The following is a 21,904-nucleotide window of genomic DNA, read 5'->3' as shown; positions in this document are numbered from 1 at the left end:
GTTTCATAGCTGGTGAACGCAGTTCCAACATTTGTTAGTGTGACACCACTGGATTGTTTTGAGGAGGCCTTGGGACACCCACGTTTGTGGTGATGAAAACAGGTTATTTAAGCCAAAACATGATTTTTCTTAACCCCAAGCACAGAGTTGTCACAAGGTCGAATGGAAACTAGTATTATCCGTGGATTGCAGAAATGTACACTGCACACTACACTAACTCTGGTGATTGGGTTGCAGGCTCATTTGGGAAAATCTACCGTTCAGACTTGACAAGGTACTGACCATTAAAAAATGGTAAAAGAGATTTGGCTGAAAAGTCTCTGCTCTTTGAATGGGCTCTTAAAGAATATGATCATAAATCACCATTAGCAAAATGAACGACCCCAGTTGGAGGAGAGAGCTGCGGCAAACAATGTTGGCGCGAGTGTCTCAGCGGTGTAGCAGTGATAAGTGTAAGGTCATAATGGCTGCACCTGCACCAACACGGCTGGATGTTACTTGCCACAGAGCTGTGAATGAGACAGCCATTGTGAGGCATGTATGAAACTGATTTCCCAATATAGTACTGTGACTTTGGTGCTTGGCCTGAGCTGAAGCTTCATTTCCATGAGTATTTTGCAAACCCCATCTGCTGAAACAGTTGTATCAGTTTCCACTTTGAGAGGAGATTGTTTGGTCAACTTCTGTTTCCAAGGTCAAGAATCAGCTGTCTTTTTGCTGCAAAACAAATCCATAAAGCATATAAGCAGCAATATGTTCTGCAAAATTTTATTGAGGCTAATACAATCTGCTTGTATACCAATGTTTATGATGGTGATTAACTGGAATAACGTAAGGTAATATTTTGAGGTTTTTTTTAGATTATTTCATCCATCCGTTTGACTCATCTTCGACATCTTCGTATCAGGGCCTGCATGCAACTTTCATCTTAGATTAGAAAAGATGAACTGGAAGCACCATTCAACTCTTTCAGCCATCTCATTTATTATGATTTAAAAGGCTTCGCTGACAGCAGTGCTCCTGCTCTTAATATAGATGAGTTCAGCAATGCGGGAAAGAGACAGAGCACGGATGAGTTAGTGGTGTGTCAATAAAACACGTCTCACGGAGCTGCAGCTATACTCTGTTGGTAGTGTGTGTTACCATGAGCATGTCACTGGTGACCGAGTTGGCCAAGTCAGAAACAGAGGAGTTGGCATCGTGGCGGCGACCGGTCTCGTCTGGGGTTTGACCTCTGGGGCTGCTGCCTGGTTTGTTACCTGGAGTCCTGTTAAAACACACACACAAACACACACACACACATTGACATGACGATCTATGTTGAAAATGACCTTGTGGTCTATAAAGAAATGTTTTTCCCCCCCAAGTTTGGTGTGGAAGAATTCAACAACACATATTGGATGAACTGGAACACCGATTGCGATCACAGGCCTCCGACATCAGTACCTGACATCTCTGGTAGTCTCGTGGCTGAATGGGAGCAAAATGTTCCAAAACGTTGGGGAAGAGTTCATTTTACAAATCGTGGCTGTCTTGATGGATTGCTGCAGCCTGCATGGCGAGGATTGTCTGACAGAAGGAGGCGTATAAGTCGCCTACTTTTCAGTAACCAGTCCTAGCCAGGCTGTTTGTTCTCTAACAATGTAGAAACAGGGTCAAACTTTTTACAGGGTCAAACACAAAGAGAAAAAACCTGGTTCTGCTCTTTAAGCGCTGCAGTATTTGTTTTAATAAAGCAGTATCTTATTTCTGTGAGTCAGTGTAGTCATAAAAATACCTGTAATGTTTGGGAAGTACACTTATTTATTGCGAGAGTTGATTGATACGATGGCTGCCACTTTCATGTCTGTAGGCTAAATATGTCGCTGTAGCCGGCAGCCTGTTAGCTTAGCTTAGCATTAAGGCTGGAAACAGAGGAAAATGAAGTCCCCATGAACAGTGATGATCAATTTGACATAGTGGCCAAGCCATGTTATAACAACATCACGTGACACACACCAGCTCAAAGATACTTTTTTTCTCATAAGCTCTCATTATGAAAGAAGCGGCAGTAATAAAATAAGTGAGTAAATATTTTAGAGCATCTCAACTATGACTTATTTCACCATCAGAATTTAGTCCATTGGGTGTAATAACATTTGGAAAGTCTAGAGGAGCAGCACCATTAAATTGCTGTATTCCCATTCAACTTAGCAGAGGGCTAAACCGGAAGTTAGCTGCTCGACCAGCAGGGGTCTCTAGTGCTCTAATCAGCTAGCTAGTCTTGCCCTGTCTTTAAGTACCACTTTGAACAACGCTTTAGTCTGATAGATTATTTCAGGTCACCCCAGAACTCCAAACTCACAGTCCGAGCAAACTAGACTAGACAAGACTAACAAAACTGCTAACTGCATAGCTAACTGCGCTTTCTAGCTAACTGCAGTTGGCAGTAACTCATGTGATATGCTGCCCCATATTTCTCCAAAGTACGAGCTTGACGGGAGGCAATATCTTACATATTGCACCTTTAATAATACATTTCCCAAAATGGTGAAATGTCACTTTAATGTCCACGATTTGGGATCCAGTTGTTCAAATGTCCACATACTTCTGGCAGTGTCGGTAAGGCAACAGAGTCTGTGAGGAACCCTGTTGTAGACTGCAGCACTAATAAACATCAAAACCATCATCTGGAAACAATTTATTATAATTTAAACTGTCAGCTAAAAAACTAATTTACACCACGAGGCCTTTGGAAAGAAACAATAATACTTTCGACTGATGAGCCATGAAACAAAAACATTAAAAAAGGAAAATACAAAATTTAGTAAAGGGTAGAAATTGCTCATGGTTCATATTATGTAACAATTTGGTGAACAGGGAAAATACACAGATCTGATACCGGTCTAGGCATATTGACAAATAAGACTAATGAGCACTTATCGCTGTGAGAGAGACAGGACCAGGAGATAAAAAAAACAGTAGGAGTCAGAGAGACGGAAACTGTGAGCGAGGGAGCAGGTGGGCTGTAAAACACAAAGGTAAAAGCAGAGGTGAGATTAGATGGCGGTACTGTGGGAAAGATGATCCGAGAAGCAAAGATAAATTTGAAGACTTATCGGTGCACGGGGGTTGAGGAAAAAGTGAAGGAGAGGATTTGTCTTTGTTAAGACTCGGAGGATTAAAAGAATGAACAAAGTGAGGTTACTGACTCAAATTAATGTGAGACTGAGACATCGGCAGACACACACAATAACACACACTAGCGTTATCTGAAAGGGAACTGAGCAGAGTGGGGAGATAAAAAGCCTGGAAATGAAACAGAGCAGATTTGGTTCTGGGGTAAAGAGTCAGATGCTTTAAAGCAGAGAGGAGAGGAAGCGAACTGACACATTGCATGAGCAAACTAAATAGAAGGAGGCTGGAGAAGGAGGGAAGGGAGATGGACAGGGTTTGTACAGCACAGAGACAAGCAAGAGTGAGCAGAGAAACAGAGAGGAGGAGAAAAGGATATGGTGTGGAAGAGAAAAGAATTGATTCGTCACTCTGCGCTTATTTCCTGTGATCTGCAGGTCGGAGCAGCAACAATGCAGCGCCGGCTTAATTTTCAAATGTAATGGTTTCTGTTTCAGAGGTCTGACGAATGCAGCTCGCTGTTTTATGTATCTGCTGATAATGACATCTGAAACATTATTTCTCTGACCGGTCAAAGTGACGAGCGCGGAGGAAGCTAAAAATGTTCACCTTCTAATATCAACTGCTAACATAGCAGGGAACGATGTGTTGTACTTGAAAATAATTACATAACACATGGCAGTCACGTACATAACACCTGGCGGCCTCGCTGTGACTTGACTCCCACCTGAACTGTGGTGTTCTGTGTTTGAGGACCTACTGATTTTACCTATTTTTGCTCTTTTGCTAAAAATCATCTAAACTCTGTATTATACCGGATCACTTAACCAAGCATACAGGGCAAGTTAGATGTGTCTTTCTTTCAGGCAGCCTTCAAGAACCAAAATGAATGATAATAATATCAATAATAACATTATTATTATTATTATTATTGTTAATAATAATAATAATAATAATAATAATTTTGTTGTCTCCTTGTGAGCCCTGTATGTGTTTCATCACAGTAAAGTGTGGTCCTGGAGAAAGGTACGCAGGAATCGAATGTTGGGGGTGCTGAGCAGCCAGTCTAGATAATGACGTTATTGTGAATGATGTGTGGCACTCGTGTCTTTGTAATTTGAATGTCCAGGATAACTAATGTCAAATGATTATTAACAACAATTTGCAACAACTTGAAAACGTTTTGCGCTGCAGCAGACGGCAAACTAGAACAGCAACATATTATAGGTCAAAGCAGCCAAATCAACTACAGTCAGCCACAGAAAGGAGATGAAAAGGGAGATAAATTCCCCAGTTTCCCTAATTAAATTGCAAATTTTTGTGAGTTGTTGAGTTGGGACAAAATTGATCAACTTTGTATAACATTCACATGTGAAAAATTGTAAATTATTTGGGCCTTACTCTAAGTTCGGCACATGCCATACAATAAATATACTTTTATGTCCTAGTCCCACTGAACTACTAGAGACACAATTCTTTTTTATTTAGTTATTTTGTTTTTGGCCTTTTTTCATGACTTTATTTTGAAAGTTTAGCTGAAAAGAGACAGGAAATGGGATGAGAGGGTGGGGGTGACATGCAGCAAAATCTAGTTTACTATCATAATCACCTTTCATTAATTACGGTGTTCTATCCCTGTTTTTATATTAATTCTATTTTTTTTTTTATGTAAAGCACTTATTATTATCATTTGTTGTTGCTGTTGCTGTTAGGTATGTCTGTAATTTATTCTGTTTTTGCAGGGATTCTTACTGAAGGCTTACTGAATCACTAATTCTCAAGGTCAAAGCGTTCAACCTTACCGGTGTCCTCAAGGATGAGATTTCGCCCGAGCGCAGCTCTGTTATCCATTTATTTTCTCCAAAAATGAAAGCCAGTATGCGAACACCTAAAACATGCTTGTAATCCAACAGTCATTTGGTGATTTTATGACTCTTTTCACCACGACTATGCCCGGTTGGTTGTTTATCCTCCAGGTAGATTTCACAGTACAGCAGCCGCCACCCGAAGTTACAAACTTTTTTTTGTCAAGATGAGAACAAATGTGTTTCTAGCCCCTCCGAACAGCAGCTCAGCTACATGTGGGACTCTTTAGAGGCATTCCCCACTTTGACTTTAGAGAACATAATATATGCCTGTCAGCTGGGTCTCTATCCAAAGAGTCTATAAACACTTACTTGTAGGAGGTGTTGGCTCAGTGACAGCCCATTGAACCCTAGTAAATCAACAGCCAAACACACAAGACAGAGACCACATGAATCTTGAAAAATCTACCTTACACAGACACAGCCGGGAATTCTCTCCATTATTTACAATGGCGATCTGCATTTCATCCTACTGAGCTACTGTGAATATTTCACAACAAATCATCTCAGTCATGAAATTCCTTCACACACTGCATATGAAAACTGTTCTAATTCATGCCGGCTCTCACCTGTATACATATTCATGCCTCCGTCTGCTAACCACAAAGTCTGTTTTTTTTTTGTTAAATACTTGCTTAAAATTGTGAAGACTGTCAGTAAAAGTAACCACATAAAAGCCAGAGAGATTGTTTGAGTCCAGGAAGATAAATCAGCTTAATAAAACACTTATTTCAACACCCTCCATTCCTAAATGATACGTTTTAGACAAGTAGGTTGCTGTGTCTGTTTCTCACAGTCACCACAAATTCATGCATGGTGAAATGAAAAAGCAAACAAAATCTGCTGCGTCACAAAGCATCCTCCAGCCACAGCCTGGGGGTTATGAGACCACCCAAGTGGGGTGTGCATGCATGCAAATATGCATATTTATGCACCAATGTGGCAATTGAGAGAAGAAAATACATATAAAGGCCACGTTATACAATACTGATTCCCATGTTTTGGTTAATTCCGCCTCTTTCTAGTTTATGGCAGTAATGAAAGCAAAACAAAAAAAATAGAAATATCAGTGAAACAGTTACCGTTAGGGGGAAGAGGTTTATGCAGAAAGGGAGAAAGTACCTTTAGTAAATACAAAATGTCTGGAGTGTGTCTCTAAATTATGCAGTGTGGGGAAATAGCAGAGAGATCTTAATTCTGAAACTTTTTCAATGGAGTTTGGTACGTTCTACTTCAGGGTGCTATTGAACCAAGCTGTCTTTTACATTTGTGGTGAAAGCCAGTGATGCAGTCCGTGGGTGTTAATGTCCACCTGCTCACATGCACAACTGACACATAGGAGCTGTAGTTGCAAATCTACCTCTAAAGCACTGTCACTGTGCACTTCATGCTTCGGGGAAAAAAGGCAGGTCTTATTGAAAATGTGGGAGCGACTTGTATCTTGTACGCATGCAATAGTGTGTCGATTGCACAATATGGTAAAACGTGGCCTTGATATATTGTTTGTTTCTCTCTATGGCCACTCCAGGCCTCCATACATATTTACTCACTGCACGCACACACACACACACACACACACACACACACACACACACACAAACACACACACACACACACAAACACATACTAGGGCTGCAGCAGGACGCTGGTGCTGCGTAATATCTCAACCAGACATGATAACGTCCTCAAATTAGCCTTTTGTTCAGAGATAAAGACAACGTGCTGCAGAGACATTCCTGTGAGGAATTACTCTTTTTCCACTCGACAAATTCTCACTGAATTATTCTCACCGCATAGATTCAATGACGACGTAGGACATAAACGAAACATTTAAGCCACAATCAGAAAGTAAAAACTAGTGTGCATGTGTCATGGTGCATTGATAAACTTTGGGATACGCCCGAGCAGAAGGAGAAAATATCTGCAGCTGTGAGTTGCCCCTTTTCTGCCTGCTTGTGACTATCTCATCTAAAACACAACACCAGTTACATAATTCATTCTTTAGAGGTTGTTGTAACCATGACTACTGAAATGTGTGCTCCCACTTCAGGTTGTACTCACTACCATCATGTATTTTACTCGGGGGTTGCAGTAACCATGGTAACAGGAGCCTTCAAAAGAGGACAGTAAAAATCCAAGGAAGTTCCACAGAGAGGGGCATATATTGAAAATAGCAAAAAAGCCCACAGGGTGAAGGGACCAAACATTGAGAAAAGCCTTTGAAAACACACTCCTGGAACGCACTCTTTTTTTTTTTTTTATTTGTTACTTTTCTCATATACCTACACTTCTCGAACCTCAGGTGACCTTGCAAACACACCACAGCACATACCACTGGGTACGTGTGAACTCAGGCAGAAAATGGCTGATTCATAAATGCCCCCAAAAAAAGGTGCAGAAAGACCTCCAGCCACGACACTCACAGCGAGCAGCAGCAGAAAATAAGCAAGCATGGAGTTCACATTCTTTCCTCTGTGAATGTGGATTATCAGATTGACAAAAGAGGTCGATGGTGAAGGGAAAGTGCCAATGACAAGTCTGTAAAAGAAGACAAATGATCACACACACACACACGTGCAATCCTCCTCGAGGTCGAGGGCAACGTCCCTTAGAGAATAAACACTTCTGATCTGATGTATAGAAACTCAAAACCCCGAATTTTGACCTCATGGCCTCAATCTGGGAAAAAGCAGTCGTTACATCCCAGGGGAAAACGCAGAAAAATCTTATCTCCTCCTATGTCACGCGCGAGATGTCTTTTGGAAAGTCTGTTCAGCACCGATTCAGAAAACTGCATGCTTTACTCATCCATTTGATATCATGTAAGCAATTACAGGAGAAGAGATTAGTGTCAAAAAACAAATCTTTACTCTCCGGACCATATTGCCCTCCTGTGTGCCTCTGCATTGCTCCGACACTTGCAACTATGGGATGCCTGTTGTGCACCCACATCTAGCTGCCATCTGTTTGCTTAGAGAGAGTATCTGGATGCAAACTTCAGGAAGCAGACGTGGAGTTTATATTTTCAAACCGGTCTAAGTGTAAGAAATACCAAACGCTTAGCAATACAACATTCAGCAGAATAATCTGTCTTTAATTATCATTCATATATTTATTATTAGTTATTTGATGCATGTTTGCACCGTGCAATGAGACCCTGTCTCCTACAACTTCTGTTTACATACATTCATTTACAACAATGACTATGTTTTGGCTCATTGCATAGTGGAACTGGTCTCAATCCAAAAATGTAAAATGCAAGTCTCCTTCAAAATGGTACCAACAAACACTGTAGGACTTCTTTCTAAATTGAAATGTTTCTAAATGTATCTCTTGTGCTGTATATGGCTCCATGTGTTATGGTTTGAGTTTGTAGTGTAACAATTACCTGTTTTATTTTGTAGTTCTGTGCTTACGTGTCATGTTTTGCTTTTCATTTCCTCCCTTTGTCCTTTTCCCGTCTTTCCTCACATTCACCAGTTTTGTTCATTAGTCCAGTCGATTGAAACCCTGTGTCTCCTTTTCCTGTTCTGTGTCCCTGCGTCAGTCCTGTTCCTCCTGTTCCGCACCCTCCTTTGGTTTGAACCCTTTTAATAAGTAATTTTTTTACTTTGAGCAGCTTATTACTGAAGCTTGCTTTGTGTTTTAACATGCCCGCCTTTTTGTGTCTTGTGTTTGTTTGCTTTTTGATCAACCACGACACCCTGTTTATTTCAGAATTGAGATCTTATTGGTTGGCAGGCCTGGTTTCAGATTGTATTTCAGAACTTTAAATTTTGTTAGGAACCTGTGCGCACTTTGAGATCATCATTCAGTGGACTTCTCTCCTCCATTGTCCAGGCTTTAGGTTAGAGTTTTAACTTTTAAAGTGAAACTCTCGGCAAAAAGCAACCAAGGCTTTATTTGTGATTGAATATGTGTCAAACCTTCGTGTGAATGCATAATTCCAAAGAAAGAGGCACTTTAAAGATTTACCGTAGTTTCGTTTTCGGGCAAGCTAATTTTCAATGGGATGCAGGGGCACTCGATCCCCGAGTGCGACCTAACAGGCAGGAGGTCCACCATTACTCTCCTGCCTGTTAGGTCGCACCCGGGGATCGACACTTTTTTGTCTGCCATGACGGCGGCGTGCCGGAGATCCAGCTCCAATGGTGAGTAGTTCAAAAACCTTCTTTTTAGTAAACTCTGCGTACACAAACAATGTTCTCAATGCTCGTCTTTATGAGTAGAGATCCTGGTGATACTACGAGCAAAGTTTCATGTTGTGTCGAGCCTTCTTAGTGTTTTAAAAAATAGCGATTTTTATGCTTGTGTACGAGTGCCCCTGCACCCCATTGAAAATTAGCTTGCCTGAAAACGAAACTACGGTAAATCTTAAAAGTGCCTCTTTCGTCGTAATTATGCATTTACCGAAGGTTTGAGTCATATTCAATCACAAATAAAGCCTTGGTTGCTTTTTGGCAAGAGTTTCACTTTAAGTCTCTTCTAAAAGTTTAGTTTATCGGAAAGCATATCTTGATTTGACCTTCTATATTTCATTAATTTATTTAATTTAATCTATGTAAAGCCCATTGTAATTTGGTTTGATAAATGCTCTACAAGTAACTACAAGTTTACTATCATATTAATAATTACATCGCAATTTGCATTTAAAATAGCCAAAATGTTGCGACTGACTTGCTGGTCACAACCTTTTTAACTAATTTTTGACCCATGCAATGAACCCTTCACAAGTTTGAAGCAGTAAGCAGTGCCACACGGGTTACATTCCATACACACAGTACTAACTATCCGCATGAGGGGGAAATGTTAATAAACATGATTCCTACAACTCATTTCATGGCATTGTTAATGGAACTGAGCACAAGATCATGATTTTGGTTTATTACAAAAATTCAACAGTAACTTGAAGTATGAGACACAATGTGTTATCATTAACTTTTAACTGAGACCACAGTCTTGTTCCATCTCTGTACACTGCACTGTGGTCTTATGACAATACCTTTTTTATGTTGTTACACTCGTCCCTGAATTGTCATAGGGAAAATGTCCTTGTAGCTGTTGAATTCTTCCAGAAGACAAACATTGTCTCCTGCAGTGAACAGAGATAAGTGGTTTGACTTGGTGGTCGTTCAGAAAGAATCTATGTTTACCCCGAATTCACAGAAACTTTGTCCTACTTTAAAATGTCAAGAACTAATCTATCTAAAATCAATGCGTTTCATCTAAGCTGTAAAAAGTCTGTCTTTGTGAAGCCGACCTCAGGTCTCCAGAATCAAAGCCCTGTGTTTTCAACAACCATCATCTAGCCCGACTACCTCCTTACGACTTACTTTCGGTATAAACACAAAAACGTCGCCAGCCAACACAAACTGAGCAGCTGTGATGAGATCTTAGCGCTGAACTTGCTGACTGTTTCCTCGTGACATTTCTTGTCAAACCAAATCAGTGGTATACAAAAATGTGAGACAGGGGGAAGATTTTTACTATTTTTACCTCTGTGTGTATGAATTTAATAATAAAACAAAAAAAAACTATGATACATGCTTGCAGTTCAGCTGTCCACTGTGTACAGCTGACAAATACTGATCACCCAGAGAAAACTCCGCTTGTAATAGAAGTGTATCAGAGTGCGGGAGCTATTATTGTTGGTATATTACCCTCTTTCAGTTTCAGTTATCATTCTCTAAAGTCATGCCGAAATAATTAAGTTAACCTGCCTTAGGATATGAGATAAGTTTTAAAGTGACAAAGATTTATTGCATGTATTTTAATAGCCAGCTTTATGTGAGGAGAACAATATGAGATAATATTGACTTTATCTTTTTGGTGAATTAAACAAGCAAGAAACAGAGCCAAGACTGGGTGAGTATAAAACTGTGATGTGTTTCTAAAAACTTGACGCTCGCAGCTAGTACAGACTTCTACACTTATAGCTACTGACTGTGGTACCTTTGTTTTATCTGTTTAATTGTTCATGACTGTCAGTCAGTTTGTTCCTGGTGCCTTCATTTTATTGTTTAATGTTTATGTTTTAATAAAAAAATAATAATAATAATAATAATATACCAATGTATCAGGGTCCTGGGGGACGCCAGTCAAAAGCACCCTATTCCACCTATGCAGTTTAAACAGGTGGAGCCAATCTAAATAACACGCAAAAATGTCAAAATGACCCTGGTTTGTTTTACATGGCTATAACACGAATAACATTTACTTGAAGTGACTGAAAAAGAAATCATACCAAAGCGGTATGGGGATGGTATGTAAATAAGGCATAGCTGCAGAGAATCAGGTGCAGAGCCAGAGCTTCTGGAGGAATAAACACGGATGTCAAATCAGATTCTACTCTGAGATGGCTCCTTTAGGGCTAATACTGACACGATACTCAAAAATCAAGGAGACTGAAAACCGATATATAGGGCTGATATTCGTTTGCAGTAAAAATGACACATTCAGTTACTAGTTACTTCTAGCAGGTTCATATTATTTGGTGTTTATAGGCTATTAATCAATTAGTGTTACACATCAGATATTGTTGTGGGCGGGACATTATATAAGAACATAATGCATTGAAGCCAAAGTAGCAAGCTTTTTAAAATTAGTTGATTTCATCTGCATTCTGACAGAAAAATCACCCATAAAAAGAAAATGCTGAATAATGACCACAATAATGACCCCACTAGAGATCACATTTTTTACTTTTGGGATTAAAAAGTGGATTTATCTGCCCTCGTTTATCAACCTGACTGCAGCAGCAATCCGCGGAGGTGACCTTCATCGCTGGGTGTGTTTTTCACTGTAATGTTGACTGCTGACCGGAGCTGGTGGGAAGATGTCCTTTGCTCATGAATGTAGCGTTACAGAGAAAACGTGTAGAAGAGAGAGAACCAGAGTCTCTGGTGAGTGCTGAGCTCAGTGAGAGATGACCTGAATTCAAACACACGGACACACATACACCCTCAATGTCAGCTGTTGCTCGGCTAATACACAATTTTGTAATCTGGCTATTTGGGGCAGATATGTCTGTGTGAGTAATGTGAATAAACACAAATGATGCCATGGACAAGCTGGCTTGCTGTTGGGAAAACACACCATTAAACTGCCACCAGTGCTGATGAAAATCTATTTACTGTATCAGGCACAAATGCTCATGAACAAGATAATGTCCTTAAGTTTAAAGGGATATTCCGGTGTAAATTTAATCCATGGTCTAAATCACCGTGAAACTGTGTTAGACTCTCTCTCTCTCCCTTAGAGAATAAAGCACATTAAAGAGAATTAGCAGACCGCTAATTTACGGAGTTTTATCAACCTCAGAAACGACCGCACGACAACAATACACTGCAGTAAATGGGTCCAAATATAAACCGCCACCAAAAAGCCACCAATAATGCTCAGAACAGCACCAAACTTCAGCAACAGTACAAATAGGGTCTCAGCACATAGTCCGGGGCACCTAACCTCCGCTAGCTTAGCTGGATTTCTACTGAAAAGCTGACAAAATTTACCACTCTTCTGCAGCATCTTCCTGTTGACAGGAAGTCCCGACGACTCCATTACCGAGTGCAGTAGAGTTCCACAGCTCATGGATGAAAATGTATGATTATGACTCCATGGAAAAGCAATCAAAGTTCATATGTGTCGTACCTGCCAGTTTATAACAGTTATTATCGAGAGTGGACAGGGAAAAGAACGGAATTGAGCATTTCTAACCGCACTCGGTAATCGTCGCGTCGGGACTTCCCCAACCCGGAAGCTGATGGAGGAGAGTTGAAATATGTTTTTAGCATCCCAATAGCGTCCCTAGCTAAGCTAGCGGAGGTTAGATGCCCCAGACTATGTGCTCAGACCCTATTTGTAATGTTTCGGAAGTTTGGTGCTGTTCTGAGCATTATTTGTGGCTTTTTGGTGGCGGTTTATATTTGGATCCATTTACTGCAGTGTATTGTTGCCATGTGGTTGTTTCTGAGGTTGATAAAACTCTGTAAATTAGCGGTCTGCTAACTTGATCTCTCGAGAGGGAGTCTAACACAGTTTCACAGGGATTTAGACCATGGATTAAACTTACACTGGAATCTCCCTTTAATACATGTTGCATTTAGCCTTGTTGTTGACTTTGACATAAGAAGCACCATAAACTTTTTAAACGCACATTGTCATTTGGAACAAACGTCATAGTCATTTTGACATTGCAATGCATAATTTCCACATATTATATCTTTCAGTAATCATATTGATTTTGAATGTATATATTCTATTTTGTATGGAAATGAACTTTCACTCTCATGAAATAATACTATAATCGTTTTTCTTTTTCAGATTACACTATCATATAACAAATAGTGTTTTGAGAGGTAATAAGTTAACATTTTGCTGCAATTGTTGTTTCTTACAACTATTTTTCTCGGGACCCTAGTTGTCTTTCTACATAATGCGTTGGTAGTATGAGGGGTTAAAGCTCATACAGGGATGTCACAGAAAGCTCACTGGCGTGTGAGCAAATGAATATACCAATGCATGAAAACTGTCCGCATCTTGGCCGAGCTGACAGTCATCTGCGCTGACAGAGGAGTGCTGACATCATCCCATCACTGCGCCAGTCAACAACCTCAGGGAACGGTGGATTAGGTGAATATGTAAATCACTGAATGGAAAAGAAGAAAGAAGAGGAGACAAACTGGCATAAAAAAGATCAAAATGAGAGAAAAAAAAAAGGTTTAACAGATGCAATTAAGTAAAGCGTTGGAGGAGCTGAGAGAGGTGGAGGGGGAATGAAGCAGCGATGGGGAGACAAAAATCTTATTGAGAAACAAAATGAGGGCTCCAGAGGGTAGAGGGGAAATTGATGAGAGGATGCGGAGAGGAATGGGAAGCGGCGGGCGAGGGAGGGGAAAGTGGATGGACGGATGAGAACATGAGGGATGAGGGTGAGCAGCAGGGTCTGGATAGGAAGTGTGTCTCCATAAACATACTGTATCTGGGTCTTGCTGATCATACAATAGCCTGAGGGGACGGCAAAACACAATATAGGTCCCACGTCCCGTGATGGATGAGGGGCCAGGCTCCAGTGTCAGCCCACTCAGCGCTCCCCACCAACAGGGACAAATCACTGGGCCACCTCCCCCATCAACACACTGGTTAATACAACTAATGGAGCCATCTACAGTGTTCGACTGGCTCCATGCTCTTTGAATAGACTTCTGCTTGTCCTGGAGATTTATCCACATGGGAGTTGGTGTTTTTGTAAATTACACTACTTGTGAAAATAACCTGTGGTGATGTCATATCCTTTACAAAAATAGAGATAAAAGTCAATAGTATTTGTTAAATGACTTCAAGAAAAATCAGTTTTTTCTTTCTACCACCAATCACTGTCACCATTGCTGTGACGTCCTCCTCACTTTCCTTTCATGGGCTCTCTTAAATCAGCTCCCTGCTCGTGGCCACGAGCACCAACCAGGGAAATGGTGAATGAGCTCCAGACTTAGATCTGACAGGTTTTTTTTTAAAAGATGCCTCGTTTGTGCTGACCTACATTGGTTTTTCCTTCCAATCATCTTTCCCCCCGGGCCACTGCCGGCTCCAGGGGCTGCCATGGGGACCAGGGGCCGGCCTGGAGAGTCATTAAGAGGTTTGACTCACTGTGATTGCTGGCTCGGACACACAATCGAAAAAGTCAGATATGCCAGATGATGAAGGGTGGCAACAGTTTCCTGGTTGATTAATGCTGTACACTGTGGCGTTGTGCAACTCAGTGAGTGCAGTATAAAGTTACCACTGCCAAGATTAGATCTCTGACTCCCATTGCACCTGCAATGTACATTTACACCAGTTACTATAACAGCACCATCAAATGATCAACATACTGACAATCTGTAAGAGTTTAATCTCATCCACAAATCATCTACTCTTCTTCAGATTCAACAACAAGAACAATATATCTAAAATAAGCTCCCAAACACTGTCAGTGCGGTGGAGCAAACTGTTGACGCATAAATACCTACATTCATCACTACGTTCTGCAGATAGTTGCTAACTTTGGTTAATATTTGGCGACTCGTTTTAGCTTATTATTGTAGTTTTTTTAATCCATCCAAGAGAATCCATCCGTGATTCATTAACAAGTGGGCACACTGCAGACCTATCTGGCTGTACCGCTCCTGGAGAAGCAGCACCAACGCTCATTCTGGTAATGGTGGGAAAAACATCTTTAAACCAATCGCAAACTTCTTGGGCAGTGTTTTACCCAGAATGCAGTGATGGTGCCGCTGCATAATGGCATCAGGGAAATCTTGGTTTGCACATGGGGAGATGAGTCCTGCCATTAACATGGCTAAATGCCCGCAAACAAAAATCAAAAGCTGCTAGCTTGCTCAAGTTCGTGCTGTTAGCAGCCGGGTTAGTGTTAGAGTAACTCGCCATTTCCAACATGTTGCTTCCAGGTTGGAGGTGGTTGTTTCACCGAGCAATGGACATTTTTAAAAACAGTTCGAGCAGATAGTAGAAGGAAGATGGGAACTGGCACCCAATGATGGGTTTAGTGCCACAGTCTACATCCAGTCAATCACTAAACAACAAGCTTCCTCCACACGCAGCTCACGTGCTGTTAAGACAATGAAATTTGTGGGTGAAAAAATCCCAAACACGAGACTAACGTTGCTGGGAGAGAGAAAACAGAAAGGCGAGGCAAGCCCCAGCCTCATTAAGTCTCGTTTAGTCTCATTATCAGGCCGCAAAACACTGAAGACTCGGGAGTGGCAGAGAAAAAGTCTAAACCAAAACAAATAATAAACAATGATCATTTCGATAAATACCCAGAAACAACAAGATAACACACAAGGGGGTGAATTCTCAAAGAAAGACAACATACAGTAAACAGCATCATATGCAGTGATGATGCCTGACAGAGGTTGTTTTATTATAGTTTTAAAAACATTATGGTAATTTATAACTGCTGACAGGACGTGGGTGCTTATTTTTGATATTTTCACTCACACATTCTCTGTGTGTGCATGTGTTTCTGCTGTGCAAAGCCCCTTTTCATTCTGGCTGTTTAGACCTCTGCAATTTATTTCTCTCTTATTCCTCGTGACATTTCTCGGAGATGATGTCGGTGAGGTTTGTCTCTCTCCTTCCCACCGGAGCTTTCGGCTTCTCGAGCGTACATTTTTTTGCGGCAACATGGTGCATGTTTCTTATTTAAAGGTTACGAATGGTCAACCACACTGAAGAGCAAATGTACCACTCGGGCTTTAAATTTACACTTTTCCGCAGTGTTGACAATATAATATATAAACCAATATACGCAGTGTGGAAGACCTCTGTATCGGTGAATTATCAACTGCGAAAGCAACGGAAAGAAAGGTGACAGAGGATGACATTCTTGACTTTCGAAGTGATCCGCAATCTGCTATTTGAACATCCCATTACTGACAGCCTGTGTGATTGGCTTGTATTGATTGGAGGCAGGCTTTGACATGCTCCATTTCAGAAACCGCTGCACGTTTTTGCAGCTTTTTACAAACTCCTGTGCCAAGCGGAGGTTGTCCGTGTCCAGTAAGCTCTTTTGGGTTTATTCATATTTATTTCACTGTTGCGTCTCTGTGTGTGGCGAATCTCTGAGCTCATTAAGATGCAGCCCCTCCATGCGATGGCAGCTTTCGGAGATGATAATAACACAAACAGCTTCAGCGCTTCCATCACAGTTATCTGCAGGTGGGTGATTATGTCCGGCCCACCGCGGGGCTTTGGCCGGACTACCACAGTGACCCAAACCGACTTACATAACAAGAAGCTCCACAGAAGAGATTAGAGGACCTTTGACTTACATCACAGAGTGAAAAAAAACACTGCCTTTGTCTGGAGATAACAGATCAGCAAGAAACAAAAATGTGTCCTCTGACAATAATATAATTAACTGTAATCACAGCTGCATTGGTGTCTTATGAGATCTTATCTCTAAGATGTAATTAGTACAAGACAGGTTTTATAAGCTACAAATCACAGATTAACATTAAACTTCTCTCACAACACACGGCTGATGATGAACTAATATTAAATAGTAAATTTGTTCAGGGGTGATTTTACTGTCGCGTCACCCTCAGCTCATACACACATGTGCGTTCAGCTGTCATTGACTAAAACCGGCTCTTCTGCAAGCATTCAGTTCTTAGGCTTTAGATGAGTGACAGGCGGTAAAAATAGATCATATCTCGATGCTGCTTTGCAAGCTTTGATGAGCAGTTTCTTAGCGTCTGAGTGCACACCACAACAGTATCTGCCTGTATATCACAGACCTGCAGTATGAACAGACAACTCGTACGTCTCCTCTCTTATTTAAGCAGACTCTCCTTTTAACAAGGGAAACAACGCTGCTGTTTTATGAGATAATGACGATTCAAGTGAAAGAATACACGTTCCCGAAACAGCTGTGATGTAGATTAGTGACAAATGATTTCATCCACGAGTGATGAACTAACAAAGAATTATCACCAGCTCTGCAGCTCCCCTCAGTTCTATGGAGCTCTCTATCGTATCTCTCACAGATATGTTGTGACAACACTGTGTTTATGATGTAGTTCATTTTAGGCAGAAAAAACAATGATGCCACAAACACGGCTGGAAATTGTCCCATGGGCTCCTTAAAAATATTTTTATCACATTAAAGCAGGGAAGGTGGACCCACATGCACGGGAGGGCAGGGAGTGCAATGGATTCAATTTTATTCATGGTCACAGCAACAGAAGGAACGAGGCAAACATGAAGACACATCAGGGAAACACAAGGCTCAGGGATACTCGACAGCAGGAATGGGAAACAGCAACAGCAGGATCATGGAAACTCAGCAGGATGACTTGACATGACTCAACAACAGACCAGACTTAAACACAAACTAAATTGATGAAGGGGATGGGGCGCAGGTGGAGGGAGGCGGACAAACACAGGCGAGGGTAATGAGAAAAAAACAGTAGAAGCAGGAAAGGGGCTGATATGCTGGCAAAAAACACTGAAAAGGGAAGGGCAAGTGAAAGATATGCAGATCAAGCAAGGCAGGAAGCCACACATCTGAACAGCACAGTGTATCTGGTCAATTTTCTAAAAAAAACACCCTGTGCAGACGCGGGATCTGCCGCGCAATATAAACAACAAACACACTTAGAACCCCCCAAAATAACAAAATGATTTGACTTTGTAGCCTGCGAAACCATAGAAGAGGACAGAAATCAAGGGAAAAAATACTAAATGAACACAATCTGAGTAAGTTGACAGCATCAGGCTCTGCTTCGAAAACGCTCGCAGTGGGAGCCCTGCACATGCAAAACTGTTGCTGGAGATGTACGTAGAGCGTCCCAGTTTTAAAACTCGTTGCCACTGAAAAAGTTGATGTGTTAGGTAAGTTGGGAGTGTGAACATGTTGGTGCCTTCTCAACCAGTCAGGGACAAGCTGGTCAACACTTAAAAATAGCTAAATATGGAATATCTAAGGGGTTGGTGGTGACATTTGTCAGGTGTTGCTCTGTGACAGAAGGTCGCGAACATGTTCACCACAACAACGTTAATGTTTTGTTTACAGTTTGTTTCTGCAGCCCCGAGGTGGACAAAAACACTTATCAGCTTTAATTATAAATGTCTAAATATCTAAAAAGCTGTTGCATAAGGCCAACGTGCCGCTCGGTCTGCTTGTTTACCGTCCATATTTAGAAGGATTGGCTGAACAAATATAGATTTGACCCAACACACAGCGCACACAGCTTTCGCTTTCATCCCATTATTTCTCTGTTATCAGATTTTGATGTTTGTAGGTATTTGTGCTCCGAGCTGCATTTGATTTCATTAATAAACCAACAGATTCCCAAACCTCTACGGGCATTATCTATTTTTATCTCGTAGCATATTTTCTCTAGAAAGCGGAGTGCAAAGGCTTCCCACTCTTTCTGTCTCCCTTTCACTGTCTTGACAGCGTCTTGTCTTGTCACATATATTCTTGGCCGGATCATCCTGTTCCATCGTTTTCAGTCCGCTGGGCTCCATGAAAACGGCCGGGAGCAGGCCAGCAGACGGGCCCAGGGAGCTTAGGGTGTAACCGCAGAGACAGAGAGATGAGAGAGACGGACAGAGATGATGATGGAGAGCTGTTATTAGTTGTGGAAGGACACTAGACGACTTGGCCCACGTGACCCCTCGGGGTAGAGGCTCACTGGCTGGCTGTGATTAGAGTTAGGTGCCTGACAGACCTCCAGACAGTGAGCGGGAGAGAGGATGATTGGGGGGGACAAGAGGCAAGCAGGTCCCCTCATCCCCTAGCTGACCCCTTAAATTCAATTGTAAAGGCATAAAAAAGGTCCTAATTGCTGCAATGAGATCAAAAACATGACAAATGTGTCCCTCTAATGATATGTTCTTTTCCTCCAAGACATACTATTTTTCATCAACTGCAAATTCACAGCTGACCTAGTTAGAGCAGCACACTTGAATGCACTGCAGAGAACTCCGTGCATTTCAAGAAATTTAAAGGGATTTTCTGAAAAAAGGCGGAACCCTCAACAAAAAAACGGATCAGCCTGGTGATCAGCCTACCAGTAATAAAACATAAGGTTAAGCACTCCCAGTCCCTCACACACTGCGATGCGATGAGCGGGCGGCCACTTCAGTCCCTTTGTTCACCATCGTGTTAGTCGCTGACAGCCGCTCTGAGATCACTGCTAGATGAGAGGTTAGCATATTTTTAGACGAGCGTTTCATGTGAGGAACCTTTTCGTCTAAATAATGAGGGTGCCCTTCTCCTGTGCCTACGACTCCCTGATCAAACAGTGAAGAGCTGTGGACAAGCAGGCTTATAAAGGTCTGGATGGAGCACACAGAGGACGCGAAGAAAAGAAAGGGTCAAGAGGACCCAAAATGTGAAGTTGGAAAATAGAGAATGCAGTGAAATGTGAAATAACAATTTGAGGAAACATCAAGCAAAACAAACAGAAGGAAAAGGACTGAGCAAGAGTTCTAGTTTGGTGCTGGGAGTCACTGAACAGCATAATGGTCAGACTTGGATAAAAACAACTAATATAACATATAAAGCGGGGCTATAGCTGCCACAGAGAACACCAAGGTCATGTTTTTTTGTATTGCTCACAGGAATGTGAAGGATTGAATGGACTGCGGAGGAGTTCACATATAATTTTATCAACGGTACAGGACATGTGGTCGGTTTTCAAAGACTGAATGTGATTTTTTTTTTTAAACTTAGTTTAGGGAATGGAACAAATCCTTCAATAGAATATAACCCTATTTAAAGTTCCCTCCAGTCAAAAATGTGTTTTTCCTGCAGTTGAATGTTTCAGCTACACTGTGTAGAGTGATGTACATGCAGAGTTTGACACTACAATGGTGTTTTCACATCTGCCGATTAAAGTTGAAATTTTCTCTGCACTGAGGCCAGCCTATCAGTATTAAGAGTAGAAAAGCTTGATGTGGAAATTTGAAACCTTCACTGACAATGGACTCTGTATACTTTAAGTGACGTAGGAGTCATCTCTTTGAAGTAGTAAGACTTGCATAATCAACGACTCAGTATTTTTAATTGTGGTAGAAGGAGAACATGTAATTTTAAGGATATTAATAGGATCCCCTCTTTCTGTGAATATTTTTTTCTTTTGATCTATTTCTTGTTTATAATATGTATATATATATTTTTTTCTATTTAAGTCTGTAATTCTTATTCTCTCTTCAGTTTTATTTTCTTATTTGATTGTTATTTTCTGGGTGCACTATTTTTTTGCACAGTCGACAGAGTGGTTGCAATGTCATTTCACTGCTGCTGTACTTGTATAATTGCATGTGATAATTGAACCTTGGAATTGAATTGAATTGAAGATTATAGAACATTTTTTTAAAAAACCTTATCAGAAACAAATTATCTTTCGAAGTACAGTCTAGACTTTGTAGGTTGCTCCGGGGAAGTTCGGACTCATGACGTCTAAAATCCCGGATGCAGCCCTGGTATCAAGCCATGTTTATATTACAGTGAATGAAAGATTGGAGAATATTTCAACTTCTTTACTGATTATTTTCAAAAGTGACTACACAGGTAAACAGTTTTTAAGATTCATATGCTCCTGTCTCTTTAAGGCCCCCTTTCCTTATACCCAGTCTGCTCCGATTGGTCAGCTCACACATGCCTGAGCCAGCATTGCTTAAATGAGCAGAGCAGCTATGCTGAATAAGTTTTAAACTAAACTAATCAGATGCATCAATCATGCCAGTGTGTGTCTCTGTGACGTAGAGAGATTTCAAAAAGTCACAGAATTAATGGTTATTAATGGTTGGAGGCGTTTCAGGAGCAGTGTTTTCTGTGGGAGAGAGGAGCTTCTGTTGGAGGAGACTTTGACCTTTTTAACTGTCAAGATCTTTTACATGCACAACAGCATATATAAAATACTGAGTAAAGGGAAAGAAAAAACACAATAGTTCCTCTGATATACTGGTGTCTTTAAATCTAACATTTTGACAAGTTGTTTGTTATTAAAAGTTCAATCAGTCCTGGTCTGCGTCAGCACAACAGAGATAAATGGTCCTGCAACACTTCACGTCTTTATCGACATCACCATTCATCTCCCTCTCTCTCTCGTTACCTCTTTTCTGGAGTGGTGTCGTTCTCTTTGCTCGCCGGCGCTTCCTGTAGATCTGGGAGGTTTGCGAAGTCGTCCTGTTCAGCGAGCCCAATTGCTAGAGACAGAACAACCATCTTCCCCTCGCTGGACACACAGACAACAAGAACATCACAAGAGCACGCAGGTATGACGACAAACAGGCACGGTGACACAGGACACACATCAAAACGCACACTCACGGGCGGTGACAGACGCACACAGCACGCATTCAGTTCGCATACAAAGAGAGAGCGGGAGAGAGGTCTCAGTCAACAACTC

At 41.2% G+C, this 21,904-nt stretch overlaps 1 protein-coding gene across 4 annotated transcripts in view; it reads right to left on the bottom strand.

Moving 5' to 3' along the window:
- syt7b (synaptotagmin VIIb) overlaps positions 1-21,904 on the bottom strand; it is a 117,433-nt gene that overhangs the window by 11,442 nt on the left and 84,087 nt on the right. For 3 of the 4 annotated variants that reach the window (XM_030414041.1, XM_030414044.1, XM_030414043.1), the window contains 2 exons: positions 21,608-21,730; positions 1,144-1,267 (listed from right to left, as the gene is read on the bottom strand). In XM_030414041.1, coding sequence (XP_030269901.1) covers positions 1,144-1,267; positions 21,608-21,730 — 247 coding nt within the window. The remainder of the gene's footprint in view (positions 1-1,143; positions 1,268-21,607; positions 21,731-21,904) is intronic. The other variant, XM_030414042.1, reaches the window with a different exon arrangement.

Source organism: Sparus aurata, chromosome 4, assembly GCF_900880675.1.
Source record: "Sparus aurata chromosome 4, fSpaAur1.1, whole genome shotgun sequence".
Classification (NCBI taxonomy): domain Eukaryota; kingdom Metazoa; phylum Chordata; class Actinopteri; order Spariformes; family Sparidae; genus Sparus; species Sparus aurata.
The sequence above is the reverse complement of the archived record's forward strand: the minus strand, read 5'-3'. Positions and strand labels throughout refer to the sequence as shown.